Raw genomic sequence first — 23,672 nt, 5'->3', positions numbered from 1 at the left:
AGTCAGTAGACTCAAACTTCAGACTTTTTTTACTGGATATTTATAGGAAAAATAGCACTTTTCTCTAACTCAAAACATTCAGCTTTAGATGTCACTGGCTATGTTATGACTGTGAACCTGTGACATACTGTAGTCAAAAGTAAAATACTAGCAACATAGTGTCTTCGTAAAGTATTCAGACCCCTTGACTTTTTCCACATTTTGTTATGTTACAGCCCTATTCTAAAATTGCTTAAATATTTTTTTCCCTCATCACTCTACACACAATACCCCATAATGACAAAGCAAAAAAAGGTTTTTAGACATTTTTGCTAATTTATACAAAATAAAAACTGAAATATCACATTTACAGAAGTACTTTGTTGAAGCATCTTTGGCAGCAATTACAGCATCTAGTCTTCTTGGGTATGACGCTACAAACTTGGCACACCTGGAAGTGGACACCAGTGGTCAATTGATTGGTTCACTCACTCAACATAGTGATGATTACCAATCAGAACTGTCAAATGTAGAAAGTTAAAAAAGGGTTTAATTATTTACCTCCCTGACCAAGACCCTTCTCCCTTGATTGCTCAGTTTGGCCGGGTGGCCAGCTGTAGGAAGAGTCTTGGTGGTTCTAAACTTATTCCATTTAAGAATGATGGACGCCACTGTGTTCTTGGGGACCTTCAATGCTGCAGAAATGTTTTGGTACCCTTCCCCAGATCTGTGTTTCGACACAATCCTGTTTTGGAGCTCTACGGACAATTCCTTCGACCTCATGGCTTGGTTTTTTCTCTGACATACACTGTCAACTATGGGACTTTATATAGACAGGTGTGTGCCTTTCCAAATCATGTCCAATCAATTACATTTACAACAGGTCAACTCCAATCAAGTTGTAGAAACCTCTCAAGGATGATCAATGGAAACAGGGTGCATCTGAGCTCAATATCTAGTCTCATAACAAAGGGGCTGAATACTTATGTAAATAATGTATTTCTGTTTTTTATTTTTAATACATTTGCAAAAATGTCTAAGCCTGTTTTCGCTTTGTCATTATGGGGTATTGTGTGTAGATTGCTGAGGATTTTTTATTTATTTTTTGTATCTATTTTAGAATAAGAATGTAATGTAACAAAATATGGAAAAAGTCAAGGGGTCTGAGTACCTTCCGAAGGTACTGTATATTAATTACCCAAAGGTTTTATCACCCCCGTTGCCTCCTGCCATCCCTCCCTTTGGTACAGTCCATTGACCCCTGACCTTTTTTGCCCTTCCCTAGGTAACATCACCACGCGGATCCGTACCTCGGAGAGTGGCTCAGATGAGGCCATCAAGTCCATCCTGGAACAGGCCAAGAGAGAGCTGCAGGTTCAGAAGGCTGGTGAGTGGCTGCTCTCTCTCTGACGGACACTACTCTACAGCAGGAGCTGGTTAGACGTTCTATCTATTGATAGAGCTAAAATAATTGACCTCAACCCAACTTCAACCCTGCTGTATAGTTGTCTGATGCTTCTTGTCTGACCCTCATACCACACTGCATGCCCCTTGTACAGAAATGATAGGGATGGTGGGTATTTGCAGTATAAAGAGTTTCCTTCCCAGTGTTTTGACCTCATGCAGCCTGTAAAGTGGATGAACATACAGTAGGATGTGATGTGGTTGACTCAAGCTTTCCCCATTTGTATCTTATTGGTCATACAATTATTCCTAAATTGCCAATGCCATAACTAATGCCAAACCGTGCTAGTGACTGCCCCATACACTGCCTTTAGAATGTCTAAGAGATGTCCCTCGTGCTAACCCCCTCTTGACGCCGTGCCACCCACTACAGATGGTGTGGAGGACAGACAGCGACGACAGACAGGTTACCCCCGGGGCATGGGCAACTATTTTGCAAAATATGCACAAAGTCTCAGACTCGGTGAGGAATGGATTTAACCTTACACACTGTGTGGCCCCACACGGGAATATACAAACCAAGTACAGACTGCAAGACCACCTTTTTCTGTCAGGGAGGGAGAAAACATTTCCTTGACCGTCCATGTCTTAAATCTAAGGGATATGGTTCTACTAGGGAGCAGTTATTTTAGCCTCAAATACATTAGAAAGACAAATGTGGCTGTATTGAAATTCTTAAGTGATGGACTGTTATTGTATAAATTATCAAGCACTTAGAATATGTTTATAAGACTTCATAAGAAATCACTTATTTTCAAATGTTACGTTTTCCTTTTGTTTTGAACCTCAGGCATCAAACAGAAAATCCAAAACCTCACAGAATTCTTCTCTACTTCAAATTGTTTGGCCATGGAGCGTCATCTGAGTTTGAGTGCAGATGGCGTTCGTAGCCTTGTCTGATGATGTCTGTCTATCCTCTCTGTCTCTCCCTGCAGTAGACTCGTCCCAGCCCCCTCCATCGTCCAGCATTGGTGGTGGTGGAGGTGGTATCGGCTCAGGTGGATCCTCCAGCTCAGACGAGACCATCCGCTCCATCCTAGAGCAGGCCAGGAGAGAGATGGAGGCCCAGCAGGCCGCCCTGGAGCCCATCCTCAAGGCATCCTCCATGGGCCCCTCCGACCTGGCCCTGCTCTCCCCCAAACTCCTGGGTGCGCCAATCCTCCCGGCCTCCTACTCGCCCCTGGCCCTCTCCCTCAAGAAGCCCTCCATCCCCCCAACCTCCTCTCCCTCGCCCTCCTCCCTCCTGGATTTCCACTCTGCCATGGTGAAGAAGGAGGCAGGAGAGGTGGTGGGAGAAGGCGGGGGAGGAGGAGGGTTGCTAATGGATGGTGGGACCAAGCAGGGGCGAGGCTCCTGGAGGGATCAATGGTGGAGCAGTATGCACCCCGGGGGGCAGGGAGCCACGGCTAGCCTGAATGACGATGCGCGTAGTCAGGAGGACAGCAAGGAGGTACAGTAACATTAATACCACACACACTCTCTGTCTTCATGACCTCTCTCTCACCTCTGAACCATGGTGGTCCAGCCACAATGTTCAAAATGTTTTGAGAATGTGTCATATCATTAACTCATCACTGTTCTACACTCAAGGCTCATTCCCTCTGATGGAACATATACATGCTGTTTGTGTAAGTTGTTAGCTACTTCTCCTTAAACTGCTGAGATTTGTTCTGCACTACTGTCGTTTTTGTTGGTTGCCATCACTCAAATCAGCTTCTGTACACAGCCCTTGTGCAACTGAAATGTATCTGGAAAGTCGTATTAGAAGACAGAGGGCCATTGTCTATGTTCATCTGTAGCGTGCAGCTGCTCCACTCAGGACGAGGTGCTCGGAGTGCGTATGTGTGTGTGTGAGGTCCATGTCAACACCACAAACCGGATATTAGGCTCACAGCTCTCAGAGGCAGAACATGGCCTAACCCAGCAACTCATGGGAGCTACGTTTCTTCACAACATTGAAATCATCGCCATACTCTCTCCCCCCTATCTTCTGCTCCACATACCCTCACTGGATCCATTCAATGACCGTGGCTGTGTCCTACTCCTTTATAGGGGGAAGAGAAGCCACCTACCTTCCACTCATGCCTAATCATAGCCGGCGACAGCTTGACGTTAGCGTTAGAGGTTAGCGCCCTCCCTCCACAGTGACTGTGCCGTTAGCAATTAGCTGTTAGCCTTTAGTGGCCAGCCCCATCCCCACTTCCCCACTGACTGTGCCTCTCTGTGTCTCCGCCAGAAGCCTCCCCGGCTGGCCGGCTCATCCTCGGTGCTGGCACCCTCCTCCGTCTCCATCTCCTCCTTGGACTACTGGAAGGACTGGCCCCGGGCCGAGTCCCCGTACTCCCAGGCCAGCTCTGAGCCTGGCGGGGGCACCAAAACCCAGGGGCCGAGCCGCGCCGACACACCCCAGAGCAGTCTCTCTCCCCTAAGCTTGGGGCCTCTGGGGTCCCTGTTGACCCCCGCAGCCAAACAAGCCAAGCCTGTGGTGGCGCCGCTCACTCCTGAGCAGTACGAGTTCTACATGTACCAAGAGGTGGACACGGCCGAGCTCACGCAGCAGGTCAAAGACAAGCTGGCCAAGAACGGCATCTGCCAGCGCATCTTTGGAGAGAAGGTGTGCAAGACGCCCTACCGCCCCATACCCGTGTCCTTATACTGCCTGATATACCCATCCTGCGCCAGTATAGCGTCAACTCACATCCCCCCTGTAATACTGCTCCCCTTCCCTCTCTCCCTTCCTGTCATTTCCGCCCAACTGCCCTCCACCCTCAGTCAGCATATTTCAAAACTGGGTGTACTATGCTAGCTCAGCTCTCTGTTATAGTGTGTTTGCTTAATGAATCCATTCATACGTGTGTAAATAGATTTGTGTGTAAACAGGAAACCGTCACCTTTGACATAAAACATATGTGATCCTCTAAGCTTCAGTTGTCACATCCATTTAAAACACATCTAAGCCTGTGTCTCTCTCAGCAGTCAGCTAGTTAATAGCATTGGGCTGCCAACCAGGATTCCACCAACAAAAACTCCTTTATACACCCTGTTTGGTACAAACTAAAGCAGATGGTGTCAGGGTGTACAGTACAGATCTCAGTGGTTTGAAGGAATAAGTGCATGATCTCAATGCATGTGTGTTTGTAATTGGGTGATTACATGCCAGCATGTCCCGAAAATATTTTCGCTATCACAGATTGTTCTGGCAATTCTCAGATAATAACTTCATTTTGGGGGGGTGTGTTTAACATGTGTTTTACATTTGTATCACCATTTTTGGGGGGAAATCATGACGAAAGTCAAGAGGCTATTCTAGGCCATTTTTAGACATATACATGCCTCCTGTAAGACCCTTTGATCATTGAAATCGTACATGATACAGACAACATATTGGTGTCATTATACTCCTTGTAGTGTGCTCTCAAATATGGAGTATGTCTATATATGAAATACAATGTATCACATGAATTTATTCAAACAATATACTCTTCAAACACATTACATTTCCAGAGTGACTCTCTGCTACTGTTAATGATATGACCCATTTTATACATAGAAATGACATTATAGGTCATTAACCAATCACAGCCCTCCTGTAGGATTGCACATTCAGCAAATCACCAGCAGAGGGAGTTGGCTTTGAACCCATTTTCCCATTCACTGTGTTGATGGTGGTGATAAAATGTATCATAACTTTAAAAGTAGCAGAAAGCCCACTCTGGAAATGTGATATACTTGTAGATTATATTGTTTAAAACAATATGTATAAAAATGAAGAAAGTCAAAAAAAGGGTGCTTTTGAGATATTCATATTTATAGTTTTAATGTTGGATAAATTCATGAGTAACATTGTATTAACAGAAGGTAGCAATATTCCATAATTTAGCGCTCACTATTAGGAGTATGTTGACACCAAGGGGTTGTCTATGTCATGTACGGATCATTGGGTCTTACCACTTTCATCATGATTTTCTCAAAAATGCTGTTACAAATGTAAAAAGCGTATAAAAACATCCTTCATCCCAATAAAGTTTCTATGTGAGAATTTCCAGAACGAAGATATTTTTGGGCCATGCTGGCATGGAATTAACCAATTGTCAATATGCAATGTACAGTAAGGACAATTGTTTCAGCTTTCTTTTTTACTCTATCCTTTTGTTTGATTACTGTAGCTAATATTATGCTTTATTCTGGCATGTGTTCTGAGCAGTGTAGCTGCACATTAGTGTTGTTTTACTGTGATGGTGTGCTCAGGTATATTAAAATATTTATTGACTGACGTGTATGTGTGTCTGTCTGTCTGTGTGTGCGTGCGTGTTACAGGTGCTGGGCCTGTCTCAGGGCAGTGTGAGCGACATGCTGTCCAGGCCCAAGCCCTGGAGCAAGCTGACCCAGAAGGGCCGGGAGCCCTTCATCCGCATGCAGCTCTGGCTCAACGGAGAGCTGGGCCAGAATGTCCTGCCCTTACAGGGCCAGCCACAAGGTAAACACACACACACTGGACATGCACACCAGGCATACACACACACTGCTAGAACGTACTGCACCTACAGGGCCGACCACAAGGTACATGTATACACAGAAGAAGGAAGTCTGTACAGAATAAAAATAAAAAAAATCTAAAACATGCGTCCTGTTTGCAACAAGAAACTAAAGAATATAGAACAAAAATATTAACACAACATGTAAAGTGTTGGTCCCATGTTTCATGAGCTGAAATAAAAGATCCCAGAAATGTTCCATCGGCACAAAAAGCTTATTTCTCAAAAATATTCTTGTTTACAATGTTTACATTCCTGTTAGTGAGCATTTCTCCTTTGCCAAGATAATCCATCCACCTGACAGGTGTGCCATATCAAGAAGCTGATTAAACAGCATGATCATTACACAGGTGCACCTTGTGCTGGGGACAATAAGAGGACACTCTAAAATGTGCAGTTTTGTCACACAACACAATGCCACAGATGTATCAAGTTTTGAGGGAGCGTGCAATTGGCATGCTGACTGCAGGAATGTCCACCAGAGCAGTTGACAGAAAATTGAATGTTAATTTCTCTACCATAAGCCCCTGTCCATCCGGCCTCACAACCACAGACCACGTGTACGGCTTCGTGTGGGCGAGCAGTTTGCTGATGTCAACAGAGTGCCCCATGGTGGGTTTATGGTATGGGGTAGGCATAAGCTACGGACAACAAACACAATTGCATTTTTTCGATGGCAATTTGAATGCACAGAGATACCGTGACGAGACACAGTCCTGTCTCGAAGCTCTACAGACAATTCCTACAACCTCATGGCTTGGTTTTTGTTCTGACATACACTGTCAACTGTAGGACCTTATATAGACAGGTGTGCCTTTCCAAATCATGTCCAATCAATTGAATTTACCACAGGTGGACTCCAATCATGTTGTAGAAACATCTCAAGGATGATCAATGGAAACAGGAAGCACCTGGGCTCAATTTTGAGTCTCATCACAAAAGGTCTGAATACCTATGTAAATAAGGTTTGCAGAACATTTGCACATATTTATTTGAAGAATAATGGGTAAATGTTGCACAATCCAGATGTGAAAAACTCTTAGAGACTTACACAGAAAGTCTCACAACTGTAATCGCTACCAAAGGTGCTTCTACAAAGTATTGACTGAGGTGTGTGAATACTTATGTAAATTAGATATTTCTGTATTTCATTTTCAATATATTTGAAAACTTTTTTTTTTAAAGTTCATTTCGTCATTATGGGATATTGTGTGTAGATGGTTGAGAGAAAAAAAACAATTAAATACAGTTTGAAATCAGGCTGTAACACAACTAAATGTGGAATAAGTCATGGGGTATGAATACTTTCATATGCGTGTGTCTGCGTTCATGCCCATGTGTGTGCATACATCCACCTACAGTGGTTCCTGAATGAACCAGTGGTTCCTCAATTAAACGTTTTGGGATGATGCTGCGGGACTTAAAGGTCATTTGTGGTTTAGTACGTTACCCTGCATCACTGCTTCATTGCTCCAGACCACTGCAAGAGGGAGTTAGAGCGCTATTATGCTTCTGGGTCCAGTGTAAAGTGTTGGTCTCAAGGCGCTAAGCTATCTCTCACCGAATGAATGGGAGATATAAACCAAATAGAAACGTATAATTGTCCACGACTTCACAATTGAATTTGAATAAACTGAATGATAAGGATGAAGAGGAAGAGGGTGATTAAATTTAGAACAATAGTGTAAGAATTGCTATTCCTCTGTCCCGCACGCACACCCCAAAAAATACAATTTTTTTTTGTTTCTACTTCGTCAGAAGAAGCTGTAACTGGACTGTGGCATATTACATACTAAAACTGTTACACTAAGGTTTTTATTCTAAGTGAAATTAAAATGTTAATATATATTCCATGATATTCTTAAAATATATGTGTTGACTGAATATAGGCAGCAAGTGATGTCTGCTAAATAAACAAGTTGATGGCGCAGTCTTATAGCCCCGGCTACTAGGCACAGATAAAATACAACTCAAAAAAAGGTTTCACATATTTTCAAGACCTAATCTATTTAATTTATTTGTTTTATTTATTACATTTACTTGTGGAATGTTACCGAACAGATAACAACAATAGAAAGAAGCGTCTGGTGGAGCATGGAGTGAAAGGGCATTGTACTGTAAGTACGCCACAGCGCTGTGGGCCAGGTGGAAATAGTTTAGCAGCCTTTCCAATAAATTTGAATACAAAAGATGCCACCCACCCTTGATGTCAATGTCAGATTTTTCTTTTCGTTGAATCTCCATTAGGATATTGGTTAGGCTACAATTAGGCTGTGGAAATGTTAGGATTATTTTACTCTTCACTCACAGTCGCTTCGTAGCCTGTGTGTGTGTCCCAGTGTGTGATCTGATTGATGGCCACTGAGAGCAGGGAGAGCTTCTGTCCTTGCCCACCGATTAAATTCTCCCCGGCTGCTGTCCTTGTATTGAAATGAAAATCTTTTCTAGCTTTTATTCTCTGTCTGGAGTATTGGGCTTAAGCACAGAGAGGGACTCATCCATCAGCCAGGGGTGTGTGTGAACTTGTCCGTCAGGTCTCCCCCACAGTCATCTGTCTGTGTCCACCTCCTGACACCACCGTCACACACACATACCTACTCGCATACATACTGTACACGCACACACACCACATACAGTACGCTCTCTCTGTTGCCTTTCTAACTCACTCTCAAACTCTCCTTGTTCCCAGTCTCAATTTCTATGCAAAAAACTGTCCCAGGAGCCGTTATCTGATTGGTTAAGGTTTGGACTGGGTCATGAAGAGCTGATCCAAGTCTGCTTTCAGAACTGAAAGAAACCGATGCCTCTTACCCAGACTCTTTAAAACTAGCCTAAAATACATCTTTATCAAACGCAATAAATAATTTCAGCTAGATTCAATAAACCGTCTCATTTCGATACAACATTAAAAGGACTAGTGCAAGACTTAGCAACACCATTGAAATCAAAGGCCTGTGGCCTCCACTAATTTCTCATTAGCCAAAGCGTGATAACGTATGTGCTAGGGTGATGGGGTTTATGGGTAACGCCGCCATCCCGTCTGAGCTAGTGAGTCCCGACTGGTCGGAGCTGGAGTTAGCGACCACAGGGATTCTAATTATGACTAGCTAATTAAAGAGCGGGCGCTAGGGAAGTGATGACTGCTAAAAGACAGCCAGGAAGACCCAAGGACATTGTTGTTGCCAGCCACCGTGTTGGTGTTGTTATTGTCCCCAGGTTGATGCGAATAAAGCTACTGGCTAATCAAATTTGGGGCCTCTTTTGCATCGCTGACCCGAGGTAGATCAGTTAAAATGGCACTGGGGTTTTTAACGAAGATGATGAGCTTTTTTTATGCAAAGACTTTGTGGCTTTTCAAACTAGGTTAGGAGGCAATGAAGAAAGTGTTTGAAGTGTTGGTAAAGATAAGAAAGAGAACTCTTTCCGTTCTATATCCAAGCCTCTTTTGAACTTGCGAGCTCTTTTCTCGACCGTTGCTGTTTTGTCTGGCCGGTCACCTCGGGGAGTCTTCCAGCGAGACAGTGAGATTACTATCCCAGAATGCTGCACTGCCCAGTGTGTCAGGGTAGATCTGGAGTCGTCATGGCAGCTCTCTGCTGAGCAACACACAGCGACCCGCTCCACATGACGACGAGCGGACGCGACATGAGCTTAGCCAGCCTGGTGTGTGTGTGTGTGTGTGTGTGTGTGTGTGTGTGTGTGTGTGTGTGTGTGTGTGTGTGTGTGTGTGTGTGTGTGTGTGTGTGTGTGTGTGTGTGTGTGTGTGTGTGTGTGTGTGTGTGTGTGTGTGTGTGTGTGTTACACTCGTCCTGTGTAAACACATATCATAGCCGCGATAAAGACTGACAGTGAGTGGTTTTTGGACTTTGACTAAACCGGACTTAATTTACCCATCTTAGAAAAAGACCATACACTGCACCACCAATCCACAGTGTCTGTAGAACCATACATCACACTGATACATCTATAGATACACAACATGGATAAATATTTCCATTCCATCCACATATGCACCACCAGCATGTACGCACTTCATACACTCCGAATCTGGTAAAGGTTGATCTGTTTATAGCGTGCCAGCGCTAGCTTAGCTGACGCCAGCTCATTTGTGATGATGAAGTGGCACCAGAGGATAGTCAGCCACGCCTCTTAATGAGCATCTAATGTGAGGGAGCGCCATGCCCTGTTTCCAGAGCTGTCACACCTTCTAGATGAGAGGAGGGGAAGCGGCTCGATGACAAACACACACAGGCCAGGGATGAGGGGGAGGCAAAGGGGGATGGGGGGGGATCAGGATGAGGAGGGAGGGCATTGTGGGGGGTTGGCGCTCTCTCTCCCGAGGGCCTCCCGCAGCTGTTGTAATCAATTACAGCATCAGAACACTGATGTATGATAATTACTATGAGCCCCCCCCTCCCTCCTCTACGCTCTCTCCTCCCAGACAGACCCCCCCCCCCCCCCTCTACGCTCTCTCCTCCCAGACAGACCCCCTCCCCCTCGCAGACACGCACACACACACATTCATACGCACGCACGCACACCCACTTATAAACACACACACACACACACAGCCTCTCTGCTGTGCAGGGCTACATCACCCCCCACCTCTTACATATATACACACACATCCCTCTCTGTCGGCACCGGGGCAGAGGCATGATGAATTACATTTACTGGCTGTCCTACATTAAGTACCATTTCTCCATCATTTTCACCACAAATTAGCCACGACAATATATAGATTAAAGAGATGACTTTAGAACCGGAGAGGGAGATCAGGAACGCAGGGAGGGAGAAAGGGAAAGAGAGAGAGAGAGAGGGAGGGAGGGAGAGAAGATCAGAAATTAATGGCTTTTAAAATGGGCCCGTAGATTAGATAGAAATGTAAATGTCAGCTTGCCTGTCTGCTTAATCCAGGGCTGGCCAGAAAATGTCAAAGTACATGATGTTCTTGGGATGGGGTTTAATGGGACACTTGTTAGATATGGAGCAGGGCAAGCAGACAGGGCAGGGGAGGGGAAGGCATTTCCTGGAATAAGAGGAGAAACCCATATACTGATTCGTATTCTGTCACACACACACTCTCCCCAATAGATACAACCACAGACAAACACAATCAAAACACTTAATCGCACACACATTCTCACACACAAACACACACACTCTAAGGCAATCACGGCAGTGGGGCCCAAAGTGTGTTTAAAAAAGTCCCATTTGGTGGAATATGTGACTAGGCAGTGTAATGGGCCAGGCTTTAGAAGCCCATAATGCATCTCTCACAGGACATTGTCCCAATCTGTCTCTGAGGTCTGGCAGAGGGGAGACCACACAGCCCTGTTAAATAGGACAGCCCAGATGGATGGAAGAGAAAGAGATGGAGGGAGAGAAAGAACAGAAAGAGGGAGAGACAGCTCCATTGTTTATTTACTTCATCCAAATGTATTCTCAGCCACGCATATGGAATGGCCTGTAAAATCACTGTGGGAGCGCTGTAAAAGTACCCTCTAAAAGCTGTGAAAAGTGATCAAAAGCTTTTAAAACTAACACAAGGCCATATTGTGTTAGTTTATACCTCATTGTGTGTGTCAGTGTATGCTCTTCACCAATCATATATAACGTCCTCACTGCCCTTCATTAGAACACAGCACAGTTTGCCCAGCTATAAGTAGCCCTCCCCAGGGGTGTGTGTGGAAGCTACATACAGAGTACACACCCTCCAGGTGCCTCTGAGTGTGTGTGTGTGTGTGTGTGTGTGTGTGTGTGTGTGTGTGTGTGTGTGTGTGTGTGTGTGTGTGTGTGTGTGTGTGTGTGTGTGTGTGTGTGTGTGTGTGTGTGTGTGTGTGTGTGTGTGTGTGTGTGTGTGTGTAAGGTGAAGTGTTCCCTTCCCCCTCATCTGTCTCTGCTCATCCTTTCCCCTCAGTGCTAACATGCCCTCACTCTGTCAGGAACACAGATAGATTTACTGGGAAGGGAAACATGAAGGCACACTGTTTATACTGGTGCCAGCTTTATCCCGGACACTAAGCAAGGGTCATATGACTACCGTGTTGCATGTTCAATGTTACGCTTTGTCCGTATATCGGGAGTTGAGTGTTACCTCATACAGATATTTGATCTAAAAATTTAGTTTGGGGCGAAATGTAGTGCTGCATATGCAAATGTGTGTATATATATCTAGTGTAGGCATACATTGGTATTTAAATTGGTGCCACAGTACAGTATCTTTGGAACTAAAAGGCTTTGGTTGCAGTTGAACAGGGCCAGTCATGGAGTAATGTGTTTATCTAAAAGCCAGCGAAAGCCGTTTTAGGTATTTTTAGTGTCACCAGTGTCAGAGTTAAAAGCAGCAAGCAGCTGTACGTCCAGATGCAGCTATCTCTCTCTTTCTCTCTCTCCCTCATCCGCTCTACTATCAATCCATCTTCTGGCGTGAAGACAAAACAGAGTGCCCTGTGAGAGAAAGCAGAAAACATTGCCCCCTCTTTCCTCCCTCTTTCCTCCCTCTTTCCTCCCTCTTTCCTCCCTCTTTCCTCCCTCCCTCTTTCCTCCCTCCCTCCCTCCCTCCCTCCCTCCCTCTTTCCTTCCTCTTTCCTCCCTCCCTCCCTCCCTCCTTCCCCCAGTGCAATGTCCCCCTGGGGGCTACTGGGGTAGTGACATGGCTGGGCTGTGGGTCACTGGCACCATGTCACAGGACAACCTGTCATGTGGAGAACCCCACCCATCCCTAGTCCCTCCCTCCCTCCCCTGTTCCCCTCTCGTCCCCCTCGCGCCACGCTTCCAGATAAAATGTCACCAGTAGGCTTAGCAAGCCGGGCGGGAGATGCGAGCTGACTGCTTCCCTCCTCCACACACCCAGACACACACCCACATACTCCCCCCTCAGCTGTTTCCCCCAGCACGGCAGGGAGGTAATCACTAGTGACGGCTCCCCTCGGCTGCTCACTTTAGGGCCGCAGCCAGCCGCGCACACACAGAGACACACAGCTCATGCACATACCCTCACACAAATACGCATAACATGCACATGCACACAGACCCTCACGCTCACCCCGCACATACGCGTGCTCACCACACAAACACAGCATACACATACCCCATACATGCACACATACACCCTGCCACACAGGGTGGGCAGAGAGAGGGAAGAAGGGAGAATGGAGCAAGAGAGAGAGCGGGAGCTTCATTGGAGCCTCTGACTCATCAAAATAAGTAATTGTTTTCCTAGACTTCAGAAATCATTTTAGCAAACAACTGAAGCCTCCCTCCTGGCATCGGCTGGGGATAACTGATGAGTTGTCCCTCCTGTGCTGTGCTGGCAGCCAGGCACAATGTAGTGTAGGATACCCCTCTCACTGTAGGACTATGTCTGTCTGCTCTATCCGCTACCCTCTCCACAGAGCAGGACAGGAGAAAGTCCTAGTATCGCACACACACACACATATACAGTTGAAGTCGGAAGTTTACATACACTTAAGTTGGAGTCATTAAAACTCGTTTTTCAACCACTCCACAAATTTCTTATAGTTTTGGCAAGTTGATTGGGACATCTACTTTGTGCATGACACAAGCAATTTTTCCAACAATTGTTTACAGACAGATTATTTCACTTATAATTCACTGTATCACAATTCCAGTGGGTCAGAAGTTTACATACACTAAGTTGACTGTGCCTTTAAACAGCTTGGAAAATTCCCGAAAATGATGTTATGGCTTTAGAAGCTTCTGATAGGCTAATTGACATAATTTGAGTCAATTGGAGGTGTACCTGTGGATATATTTCAAGGCCTACCTTCAAACGCAGTGCTTCTTTGCTTGACATCATGGGAAAATCAAAAGAAATCAGCCAAGACCTCAGAAAAAAATTGTGGACCTCCACAAGTCTGGTTCATCCTTGGGAGCAATTTCCAAACGCCTGAAGGTACCACGTTCATCTGTACAAACAATAGTACGCAAGTATAAACACCATGGGACCATGCAGCCGTCCTACCGCTCAGGAAGGAGACTCGTTCTGTCTCCTAGAGATGAACGTACTCTGGTGCGAAAAGTGCAAATCAATCCCAGAACAGCAGCAAAGGACCTTGTGAAGATGCTGGAGGAAACAGGTACAAAAGTATCTATATCCACAGTAAAACGAGTCCTATCTTGACATAACCTGAAAGGCCGCTCAGCAAGGAAGAAGCCACTACTCCAAAACCGCCATAAAAAAGCCAGACTACGGTTTGCAACTGCACATGGGGACAACGATCGTACTTTTTGGAGAAATGTCCTCTGGTCTAATGAAACAAAAATAGAACTGTTTGGCCATAATGACCATTGTTATGTTTGGAGGAAGAAGGGGGAGGCTTGAAACCAAAGGACACCATCCCAACCGTGAAGCACGGGGGTGGCAGCATCATGTTGTGGGGGTGCTTTGCTGCAGGAGAGACTGGTGCACTTCACAAAATAGATGGCATTATGAGGAAGGAAAATTATGTGGATATATTGAAGCAACATCTCAAGACATCAGTCAGGAAGTTAAAGCTTGGTCGCAAATGAGTCTTCCAAATGGACTATGACCCCAAGCATACTTCCAAAGTTGTGGCAAAATGGCTTAAGGACAACAAAGTCAAGGTATTGGAGTGGCCATGTCAAAGCCCTGACCTCAATCCTATAGAAAATCTGTGGGCAGAACTGAAAAGGCGTGTGTGAGCAAGGAGGCCTACAAACCTACACCAGCTCTGTCAGGAGGAATGGGCCAAAATTCACCCAACTTTTTGTGGGAAGCTTGTGGAAGGCTACCCGAAACGTTTGACCCAAGTTAATCAATTTAAAGGCAATGCTACCAAATACTAATTGAGTGTATGTAAACCTCTGACCCACTGGGAATGTGAAAGAAACAAAATATGAAATAAATCATTCTCTCTACTATTATTCTGACATTTTACATTCTTAAAATAAAGCGGTGATCCTAACTGACCTAAAACAGGGAATTTTTACTAGGATTAAATGTCAGGAATTGGGAAAAACTGAGTTGAAATGTATTTGGCTAAGGTGTATGTAAACTTCCAACTTCAACTGTAGCTACACACACGTCAGGGTACACAACATCCTTCCTTTTTGTAGTCACGGGCCTCGGAGTGCCAAGACGAGCGTGTTGGACATGCTCACATCATCAGCTCTGAAATGTGACAGACAAGTCCATTTTAATTCACGTCAGATGTTTTGTGTTCAAGTTGATTTACTGTAAAGCACGCTGCTTGAGCAGAATCATAAATCTCACTAAGAATGCATACAGCCAACATGTACACACGTATCTGATCTACTGACAGGCGCTTTCCCGTCAATGCAACTCAACGTGCACTTTTCCTACTGAGGCGCAGAGGAAGAAAATTGCACATGCAGTGATTTTCTACTCAACTGCTCCACGTTCTCGCTCCCTCCTCTCTCTCTCTCTCTCTCTCCCCCTCTCTGTTCATATCTGACAGACTGCTGTCTCATGGGGAGAGTTGATTGTCCGTGCAATGGGCCATCACACAGCCATTGGGTAGAGGGAGGGGAGTGGGAGGGGGAGCTGGTGGAGATGACAGAATCACAGCGACAAGTTAGCGCCAATCATTCTGTCTGTGTGTGCATGCTGGAATGACTGCTTGTTTGACGGAGCATTGGAGCAGAGTACATGTAGCCCATAGAGTTAGCTGGAGACTAGCTGATAGACAGAATGAGTACTAATGTTGTAGTGGCACTAATGTAGTTGTTGGAAATACAGTAAAAACCTCATCATACTGAGTTGCTTGTGATTAGAGAATAACTTGGGTCCCAATTCAATCAATTGCAGATTGAGAGTCCCCCCTCCTGAGGGTTTACATTTTGAATATAAATTGGGATTGTTGTGTTTGTTGTGTTGCTATTGAAATGTGCAAATTTTGAGTGTCCCCCCCAAAATTAACTTGTCTGTTTTTAACTGTCTGTCTCTCTCTGACCGTTGGTTCTTTCTCTCATGTCTCCACAGAAAACACCCCAAAGACCTCAGCCAGCTGCAGCCCGGCCCCGGAGTCCCCCCTCAGCTCAGCCGAGGAGTCCGTGAAGAGCCTTGGGGAGCAGGGGGGAGGAGGGGGATGTGGAGGAGGATCATCCCAGGTCCCCCCCAGGGAGCCCAGCGAGCCCTCTGAGTCCCAGCCCGGCACGCCACTGCCCGTCCCCGGCCACTCAGGTCTCAGCATCCAGGAGATGGTGGCCATGTCCCCAGAGCTGGACACCTATGTCATCACCAAGAAGGTCAAGGAGGTGCTGACCGACAACAACCTCGGTGAGTTGGAGTGGCGTTATCATACCACTCTGGTCTTGTCTTTCAACAGTCACTTCTTCAAGTCTTCTTTTCCAATTGATCAGCACAACAAAGCATTCAGTTCCCCCCCTTCTCCCCCGAGTTGCGCAACTCGCCTTATTCACCTCGTCTGCTACTAATGTGTCTAGCATCCACCTGGGTGATGCCACGGCAGCCATTTTGTGCCAGAGCCTTCACCAGTGACCGCACATGAGCTATCGCAGTGGAGAGGTGAGGAGCGATTGTTACATTGTGCCAATGCTACTGTGTACTCCTCGCCAAGAAGCACAAACTCCTAACAAGCTTTTCTCCCCTCCCACTGATAATAATTTGTTTAGATTAGAGTTGCAACACATTAAACTAATAATGTTGTGCTGGGTTCGGTGCATGTGTCATCATTGTACACAGTATCTCCGCTCCAGAACGGGGAAATGCTCTTTACCCCACCAGCGTCACACTGGGCTGCCAAGGCAGACAGGATTAAACCAGTTGCCATGTTCCACAAGCTGGCCAGCTAGCTCGTTAGTAGTTCCCTCAGCTAAAATTAACCAGCCCAACTATCAACTCACACAGCAAAGGAACAGAGAGCACAGTTTACACACTGTCCTGGGAGGACCCAAATCTGGAGCTAGCTTCTATCACAGCCTGTGTAGCAGCACTATTGGGATGTGGTCGTGCTTCAAGACTAAGTGTTTCCTGGTTAGCCTCTGAGCCAGTTGGATAACTTGGGTCACTTATCTGTTGAACATTGAGTTACAGTATGGTCGATACTATCAGATGATACTAGGCAGATTAATATTGGGACAAAGCCTGGTTGTCATAGGGCTGCGCTCCACCTCGTTCCCAGACCTCTCAATTAGTCCCACAGAGAAGAGCTCCCTCCATCTGTTCCGTAGACCTAGCCACAGCTCACCTCCTCCTCCTCTCCCCTGTCAGGGCAGTGAGGCGGCCAGGGCCAGTGATGGATGGTGTCATTTAGCAGCTCCCTTCAGCCAAACTCCCATGTCTGTCAACTACTGTAGCACTGCACCCTCTTGGCTGGGTTGTTGTAAAATGCAATGTTTTCACTTCCTCACCTGAATATTTAAAGGTAATACAAATAGTAATGTGTATAGCCTAGTCACTCTTCTACCTTTATATAGTTCACTCCTTGATATCGGTAAGGCAATCAACAATGTAGGTATCCATTTTGGTGTGGCACTCTATTGGGTGATTTAGGAACATGATTTCTTAGCTTTGTAATTCACATGTTTTGAGATTCACACCGACACAGATGATGCACACAGCCAAATCAGATTTTTTTAATAGGACTCGAAGTGGTGCGTGCAAATGTGGCCAATCATTGGGATTTTTGGGCACAAAGGATGCCTCTCAATGAACATGTTTGCCCCTGCTGCTTGTACCCAAATCTAATCTTTTTTTAGTGGCACATTATATTAGCTGGTGGTCAATAATGTATTTTCTTAGGTCCTTTGATTTATGGCGTCGGAATTGTGTGATTTGATTTAGACCTTAATGGTTCATTAAGAATAGATGAACAAGTTCATCCCTTGTACTTGACTTTTCTTTCATACACAGGCTGAGCTCCACAGGGCTGCTGTGTGCATCACTGCATCCAATTGCAATAAGAACAGGGCTTGAGGTGTGTGTGTCTGTGTGTAATGTTTCTGTGTGTGTGTGTGTGTGTGTACTATAAGAGAGAATGTGTGTGTTCGGCGCAAAACAAAGCCCTGTCGTAGTCAGTGAGAGAAGGAAATGGTGAAGCAGCCCTTCCATCTCCGTGCAACACACACACACACACACACACCCCAAGAGATTCTCTCAGCGGGACTGGCGTCACCTGTTCTGTCTCCCAGCCTCATGCTGTCTACTCATCCACTTCCCTTTAGAGGAACTGCTCCCCAAATCCCAGCGCCTTTCAGTAGCGCTTCACATCTCTGCCTCTCTCTCTCACCGCCACGCTGCCTGCCTGCGTTTGTTCAGCTGCCCCAACGCTCAGCTCCCCGGCATGAAACACTGTGAGAAGCACTGTGAAGAGCAACACCACCCTCCCTCCTCGCTGCCAAAGGCATGTTTGAGGGGTCCCCTGGGACATAGTGTGGGGAAATGTAGCTCCGCAGCGCTCTGTGTGAGAGCTCGCCAGCTTTGAAGCCTTTCAAGAACCTGAGGTTCTGCTGTGGTGAATGTTTATGCTGCGATCCGAGAGAGGGGCCTTGGTTGTTGTTTTTTATTTATTTATGTGAATCCAGACCTTTTTTTAATGCCTTTAAAACAACTCAGGCACTCAAACGCAAGTCAAAGACTATTTAAACTGTCTCTTCTCTGATTGAAGTCAGCCACAGTTGCAGCAGACTAAACGCTGCCAACTTCTGATGGCAAGTTTTCAATGCCGCCCTGCCCTGTACCTTGGAAACTTAAAGGACATGTAATGTTGATGTGTGTTCGTGCGTGGAATTCAAGTTTATTCCAATAGCAAGCAAAATGAAAAAAAGGTGAGTTAGTTGAATGTTGACAATAGCTTTCCAGATAACAGTTTTGTAATGTTACCCTTAATATTGCCCGTAATGTTACCCGTATTGTTACCCTAATATTTGAGTGTCCAGTTTTCTGTTAGTTAGGGGAGCATTCTTACTATGTTAGCAAAAACCTTAAGATAACCTTTTTAACGTGTTTTGGTGTTAGAGTTAGAACATTCCCTTAAAGTCAACAGAACTTATATACACTGAACAAAAATATAAACTCAACATGTAAAGTGTTGGTCCCATGTTTCATGAGCTGAAATAAAAAATCCCAGAAATGTTGTTTACATCCCTGTTAGTGAGCATTTCTCCTTTGCCAAGATAATCCATCCACCTGACAGATGTGGCATATCAAGAATCTGATTAAACAGCATGATCTTTACACAGGTGCACAATGTGCTGGGGACAATAAAAGGCCACTTTAAAATGTGCAGTTTTGTCACACAACACATACAGCCCTTTAGTGGGGAAAAACAAATTCTGATTTGGTGGGCCTGGCTCCCCAGTGGGTGGGTCTGTGCCCTCCAAGACCCACCCATGGCTTCACCCTTGCCCAGTCATGTGAAATCCATAGATTAGGGCCTAATGAATTTATTTAAAGTGACTGCGTTTATATTTTTGTTCAGTATGGAAAGTGGTTGCAATGTTCTCAGAATACAATATGACATTAAAATATATTGCTAAGAATGTGAGAGTAGGGTGACTCCCCTAGTAGGTATCGAACCCCTAACCACTGAGCCAACAAAGGATGGGCCAGTATATTTAGGCTCTGTCCAGAAGTAACCCCTAACAACTTGATAGGTGTAAGCAATAGCGTAAATGCTTTTTAAAAATAAATCTCAGTTCTGTTAAAAGTACACTCAAGGAAATAATTTATTGATCATAGTGATTCATGAGAGTCATTAAAACAGGTTAATATACCCCACCAACCTTTAAACAACTATACAGAAAGCCCTTCAGTTGTTGAAATGGGCTAAAGCAATGATGAGAAGAGTCAGATGAACTTATACATGATATGGTGGCATTATACAGGACAGGGTGGCATTATACAGGACAGGGTGGCATTATACAGGACAGGGTGGCATTATACAGGACAGGGTGGCATTATACAGGACAGGGTGGCATTATACAGGACAGGGTGGCATAGCAGGAAGATCGGAGTGTGAACCTAGAGGTTGTGAGGACATGTTGAATAATAATTACTGTATAAATGAACATGCACAATGTAATCATGTATGTCACATATGGAAGTTGAAAACACTATGTCAAAAGCACTGTGTGTGTGAGTATCCCTAACATTGCCAACAGACAAAGAGCTGTGAATGGATCAGTGGTTCTCAGGGCCTTGTTTGGCTCTGCAAAGGTAACAAGACGTGATGTGTAATAAATGTTTCTTTGGACACATAAATTAACATTTTGTGTTTGGTGGGATATAGTGGAATATTCTCCTAACCCTCAGAAAACACATGGGCCTCCCGAGTGGCGCAGCGATCTAAGGCACTGCATCGCAGGGCTTGAGGTGTCAATACAGACCCGGTTTCGATCCCAGCCTGTGTCACAGCCGGCTGTGACTGGGAGACCCATGAGGCAGCGCACAATTGGCACAGCGTCGTTCGGGTTAGGGGAGGGCTGTCCTTGTCCCATCGCACTCTCGCGACTCCTTGTGGCGGGGCGGGTCGGACGCCTGCAAGCTGACTTCGGTCGCCAGTTGTACGGTGTTTCCTCCGACACATTGGTGCTTCTGGGTTAAACTCGCAGTGTGTCAAGAAGCAGTGCGGCTTGGCAGTGTCGTGTTTTGCAGGACGCATGGCTCTCGACCTTCACCTCCCCTCTCAAGTTGCAGCGATGGGACAAGACTGTAACTTCCATTTGGATATTGAAAAGGTGTAAAAGTTTTTAAAAAATCAATAAAATGAAAAACAACTGGACACATGAATGCTTGTTGTTAACTGGGTCATGCCCTAATTATCCTTTTATAAATGATATCAGGCACTGTTTAACAGTTGTACGCTCTTCTTACAAATATTGCTCTATCCATACTTCAGGCGACGTGGTCTACTGATTCTAGTTGCCTTCTAGTGAGGGTCCTCTCTCTCTGAGTTGTGAATCTAACCCCCTCCTCTCTTCCTCTTTCTGATCCCCCCCCCCCCCCCAGGTCAGCGTCTGTTTGGGGAAACCATTCTGGGTCTGACTCAGGGCTCGGTGTCTGACCTGCTGGCGAGGCCCAAGCCCTGGCACAAGCTCAGCCTGAAGGGACGCGAGCCCTTCGTCCGCATGCAGCTCTGGCTCCAGGACCCGCGCAACGTGGAGAAACTCATGGACATGAAACGCATGGAGAAGAAAGGTACTCCTTTTTTCCTTTCCATCCCTCTATCCTCCATCTCTCTGTTTCTTTTTACCTCCCTCCCTACCTCACCTCTGTAACCTAGCCCCTTATCCTTTTACACATCTGAATCTAAAATGGTTAAAGCCAAGGGACCGTATGGCATTTTCCCTGCCTGGCACTCTGAAAGGCAGAATTTGTGCCACGTTGTCCTTGGATGGGATTTAGAGTTAGGCATGAGTCTGTCCTTCATGTCCTATGTCCTTGCTTTCAAGACAGACTAGGATAGAGAGAACACTGATGTAGCTACAAGCTAGCTACCTCCATAGGCCATGTTTTTACCCACCAACATCTGTCCCTGCACCCCTCCCTGGGAGTGTACCATCCCTCAAGGCCGCCAGGCAACCGTCCTAAACACTCTGGGGCTTGAAGTAGAGAGAATCAAGTAAAACAAGATGGCAAGAGAGAACGAGATGGAGTGAGAGGACGAGCTAGCGAACAAGGGGGAGGGACAGAGAGGAAGAAGAGCATGGGGGGGGGCATTTCTGATTGCTCTTTTTCCTCCTCTAATAGCCCAGATGTGTCCCCGGGCTGCCGAGTCAAACAGCACATGCCCAGTGCTCCTGGTTAAAAAGAAAAGGGGGTGGAGACGTGTGTGTGTGTGTGTGTGTGTGTGTGTGTGTGTGTGTGTGTGTGTGTGTGTGTGTGTGTGTGTGTGTGTGTGTGTGTGTGTGTGTGTGTGTGTGTGTGTGTGTGTGTGTGTGTGTGTGTGTGTCGGAGGGGTGGGGGATATGTGTTTCTCAGCGCTGTCGAGATCAATCTGGGCACGAGACGTCAACGCTCTCATCAGACATGACGGGCCCCAGTCTCTCCAGGGCCTGCTTATTCAAAGTCCAATGCACTCATCAGAGCCCTCTTTTCTCCCCTTCCCGCTCTCCAGTCCTCCTCCCCCCCCTCTCTCCATAAGCAAAGTGAACATTCTTGGAGTGATTAGGCCATTAACACTTCTCCCGGGGTAAAAGTGGCATATATTGGTCCTCCGTTGGGGCTGGAGCTGGGGCTGACGCTAGGCTGGTTATGAGTCAAAGCCCAGTCTGGCGAAGTGTGTTGGGTAGCGTTACCGTAGCAAAGCACGGAGGATAACTGCAGGGAGACTCCTCATTAGCCTGCTAACGCTACGGCCTGGATGTTCTTTTCCCTGCCTAACCCCCCGACCAGGCGACAGGGACTTCTGCTCATAACACAGCTATGGCTACGGGGTTTTGCACTCTGTATGCGTGATGATAATGGTGTGTGTTTTATATAGTGCTTTTTGTTATGTCTAAAAGCACTTCAAATTGTATGGTCAAATGTGGTCAAATGATAGGGCGGCTGATATGGATGGTTGTTAAGGCGTAATGGAAGCTCTGTTTCCCCTTAACAGATTATCTTGTATAAACTTAACACTAACCCAGTCCTCTCCTCACTATAACCAATTTGGAGGTAAAAAAAACAAGGCTGACCTATCAGCACTTAAGTAAACTCGTCATACATCTCAAGCTAAAAGGTAACAGGTTAGCCAATAGCCATTAACCATTATCATGTTGAAGCTAGCATCTTAAATGTACAGTCATGGAGCCTTTTGTTTAGATTATTAAGAGTTGCTGCTATATATATGAAGACGTATCATAAATCATGTTTATATTTTGGTCCATAATGTGACTTATCTGTTACTTCCATGTCACACATGCCATGTGAACATGTTTAAACTATCAAGCAGGTCTCAAGAGGAGTCGAACAGTCAATTTCCTCTTTCAATTGTTCTTTATGGTAGGGAATCTGTCTCCTGAGAATGTGTATGGTAATACTGCCCCCTGGTGGCAATGTTTATCTTTGATTTTGTGACTCTTGTATTAGTGTATTTAGCTACACCTGTGAACCTTATAAAAGATCCCATCCACATTTGTTGAATGCTGTAGTATTTCAGTTGCTGATGGCAGATATCATGTTGTCATGTTGCTTGTGTGAATTTAAAGAGGAATTGAAAGCCCAGTCAGGCAAGTCTACATGGAGTTTACATGGCATCCTCGTACTATAGTTAACCCTTCCATCTATCTCTGTAGAGGGCTCATATATTTTCAACCCTTTGCCCTCCCGTCTCTCCCCGCCAGCGTACATGAAGCGGCGCCACAGCTCTGTGAGCGAGAGCCAGACGGCGGACAGCGGGGGCCTGTCAGGGGGAGACTTCAGCCAGGGGGGCAGCCCCCAGCATGGCCTCGGCCACCACCTGCACCAGCAGCAGCCTCCCCAGCAGCACCTGAAGAAGGCCCGTGTGGTGCTGGCCCCTGAGGAGAAGGAGGCCCTGAAGAGGGCCTACCAGCAGAAGCCCTACCCCTCGCCCAAGACCATTGAGGAGCTGGCCTCACAGCTCAATCTCAAAACCAGCACCGTCATCAACTGGTTCCACAACTATAGGTGGGTGGAGAGAAACAGGGGGAGAAGGCTGGGAATGGATGCAGACCTGGGTCTAAATAGTTAGTTTTTTAAAATTCGAAATACTTGCTTTTTGC

General features: G+C 45.9%; 1 protein-coding gene across 8 annotated transcripts in view; it reads left to right on the top strand.

Moving 5' to 3' along the window:
* The window catches only part of LOC139531724 (homeobox protein cut-like 1), a 243,665-nt gene that overhangs the window by 209,817 nt on the left and 10,176 nt on the right, over positions 1-23,672 (top strand). For 2 of the 8 annotated variants that reach the window (XM_071328468.1, XM_071328452.1), the window contains 8 exons: positions 1,265-1,366; positions 1,817-1,906; positions 2,379-2,893; positions 3,680-4,057; positions 5,761-5,920; positions 15,967-16,263; positions 20,956-21,144; positions 23,274-23,577. In XM_071328468.1, coding sequence (XP_071184569.1) covers positions 1,265-1,366; positions 1,817-1,906; positions 2,379-2,893; positions 3,680-4,057; positions 5,761-5,920; positions 15,967-16,263; positions 20,956-21,144; positions 23,274-23,577 — 2,035 coding nt within the window. The remainder of the gene's footprint in view (positions 1-1,264; positions 1,367-1,816; positions 1,907-2,378; positions 2,894-3,679; positions 4,058-5,760; positions 5,921-15,966; positions 16,264-20,955; positions 21,145-23,273; positions 23,578-23,672) is intronic. The other 6 variants (XM_071328489.1, XM_071328478.1, XM_071328508.1 and 3 more) reach the window with 4 other exon arrangements.

This window comes from Salvelinus alpinus, chromosome 1 (genome assembly GCF_045679555.1).
Source record: "Salvelinus alpinus chromosome 1, SLU_Salpinus.1, whole genome shotgun sequence".
Taxonomy (NCBI): domain Eukaryota; kingdom Metazoa; phylum Chordata; class Actinopteri; order Salmoniformes; family Salmonidae; genus Salvelinus; species Salvelinus alpinus.
Note: the sequence above shows the minus strand (reverse complement) of the source record. Positions and strands in the feature narration are given on the sequence as shown.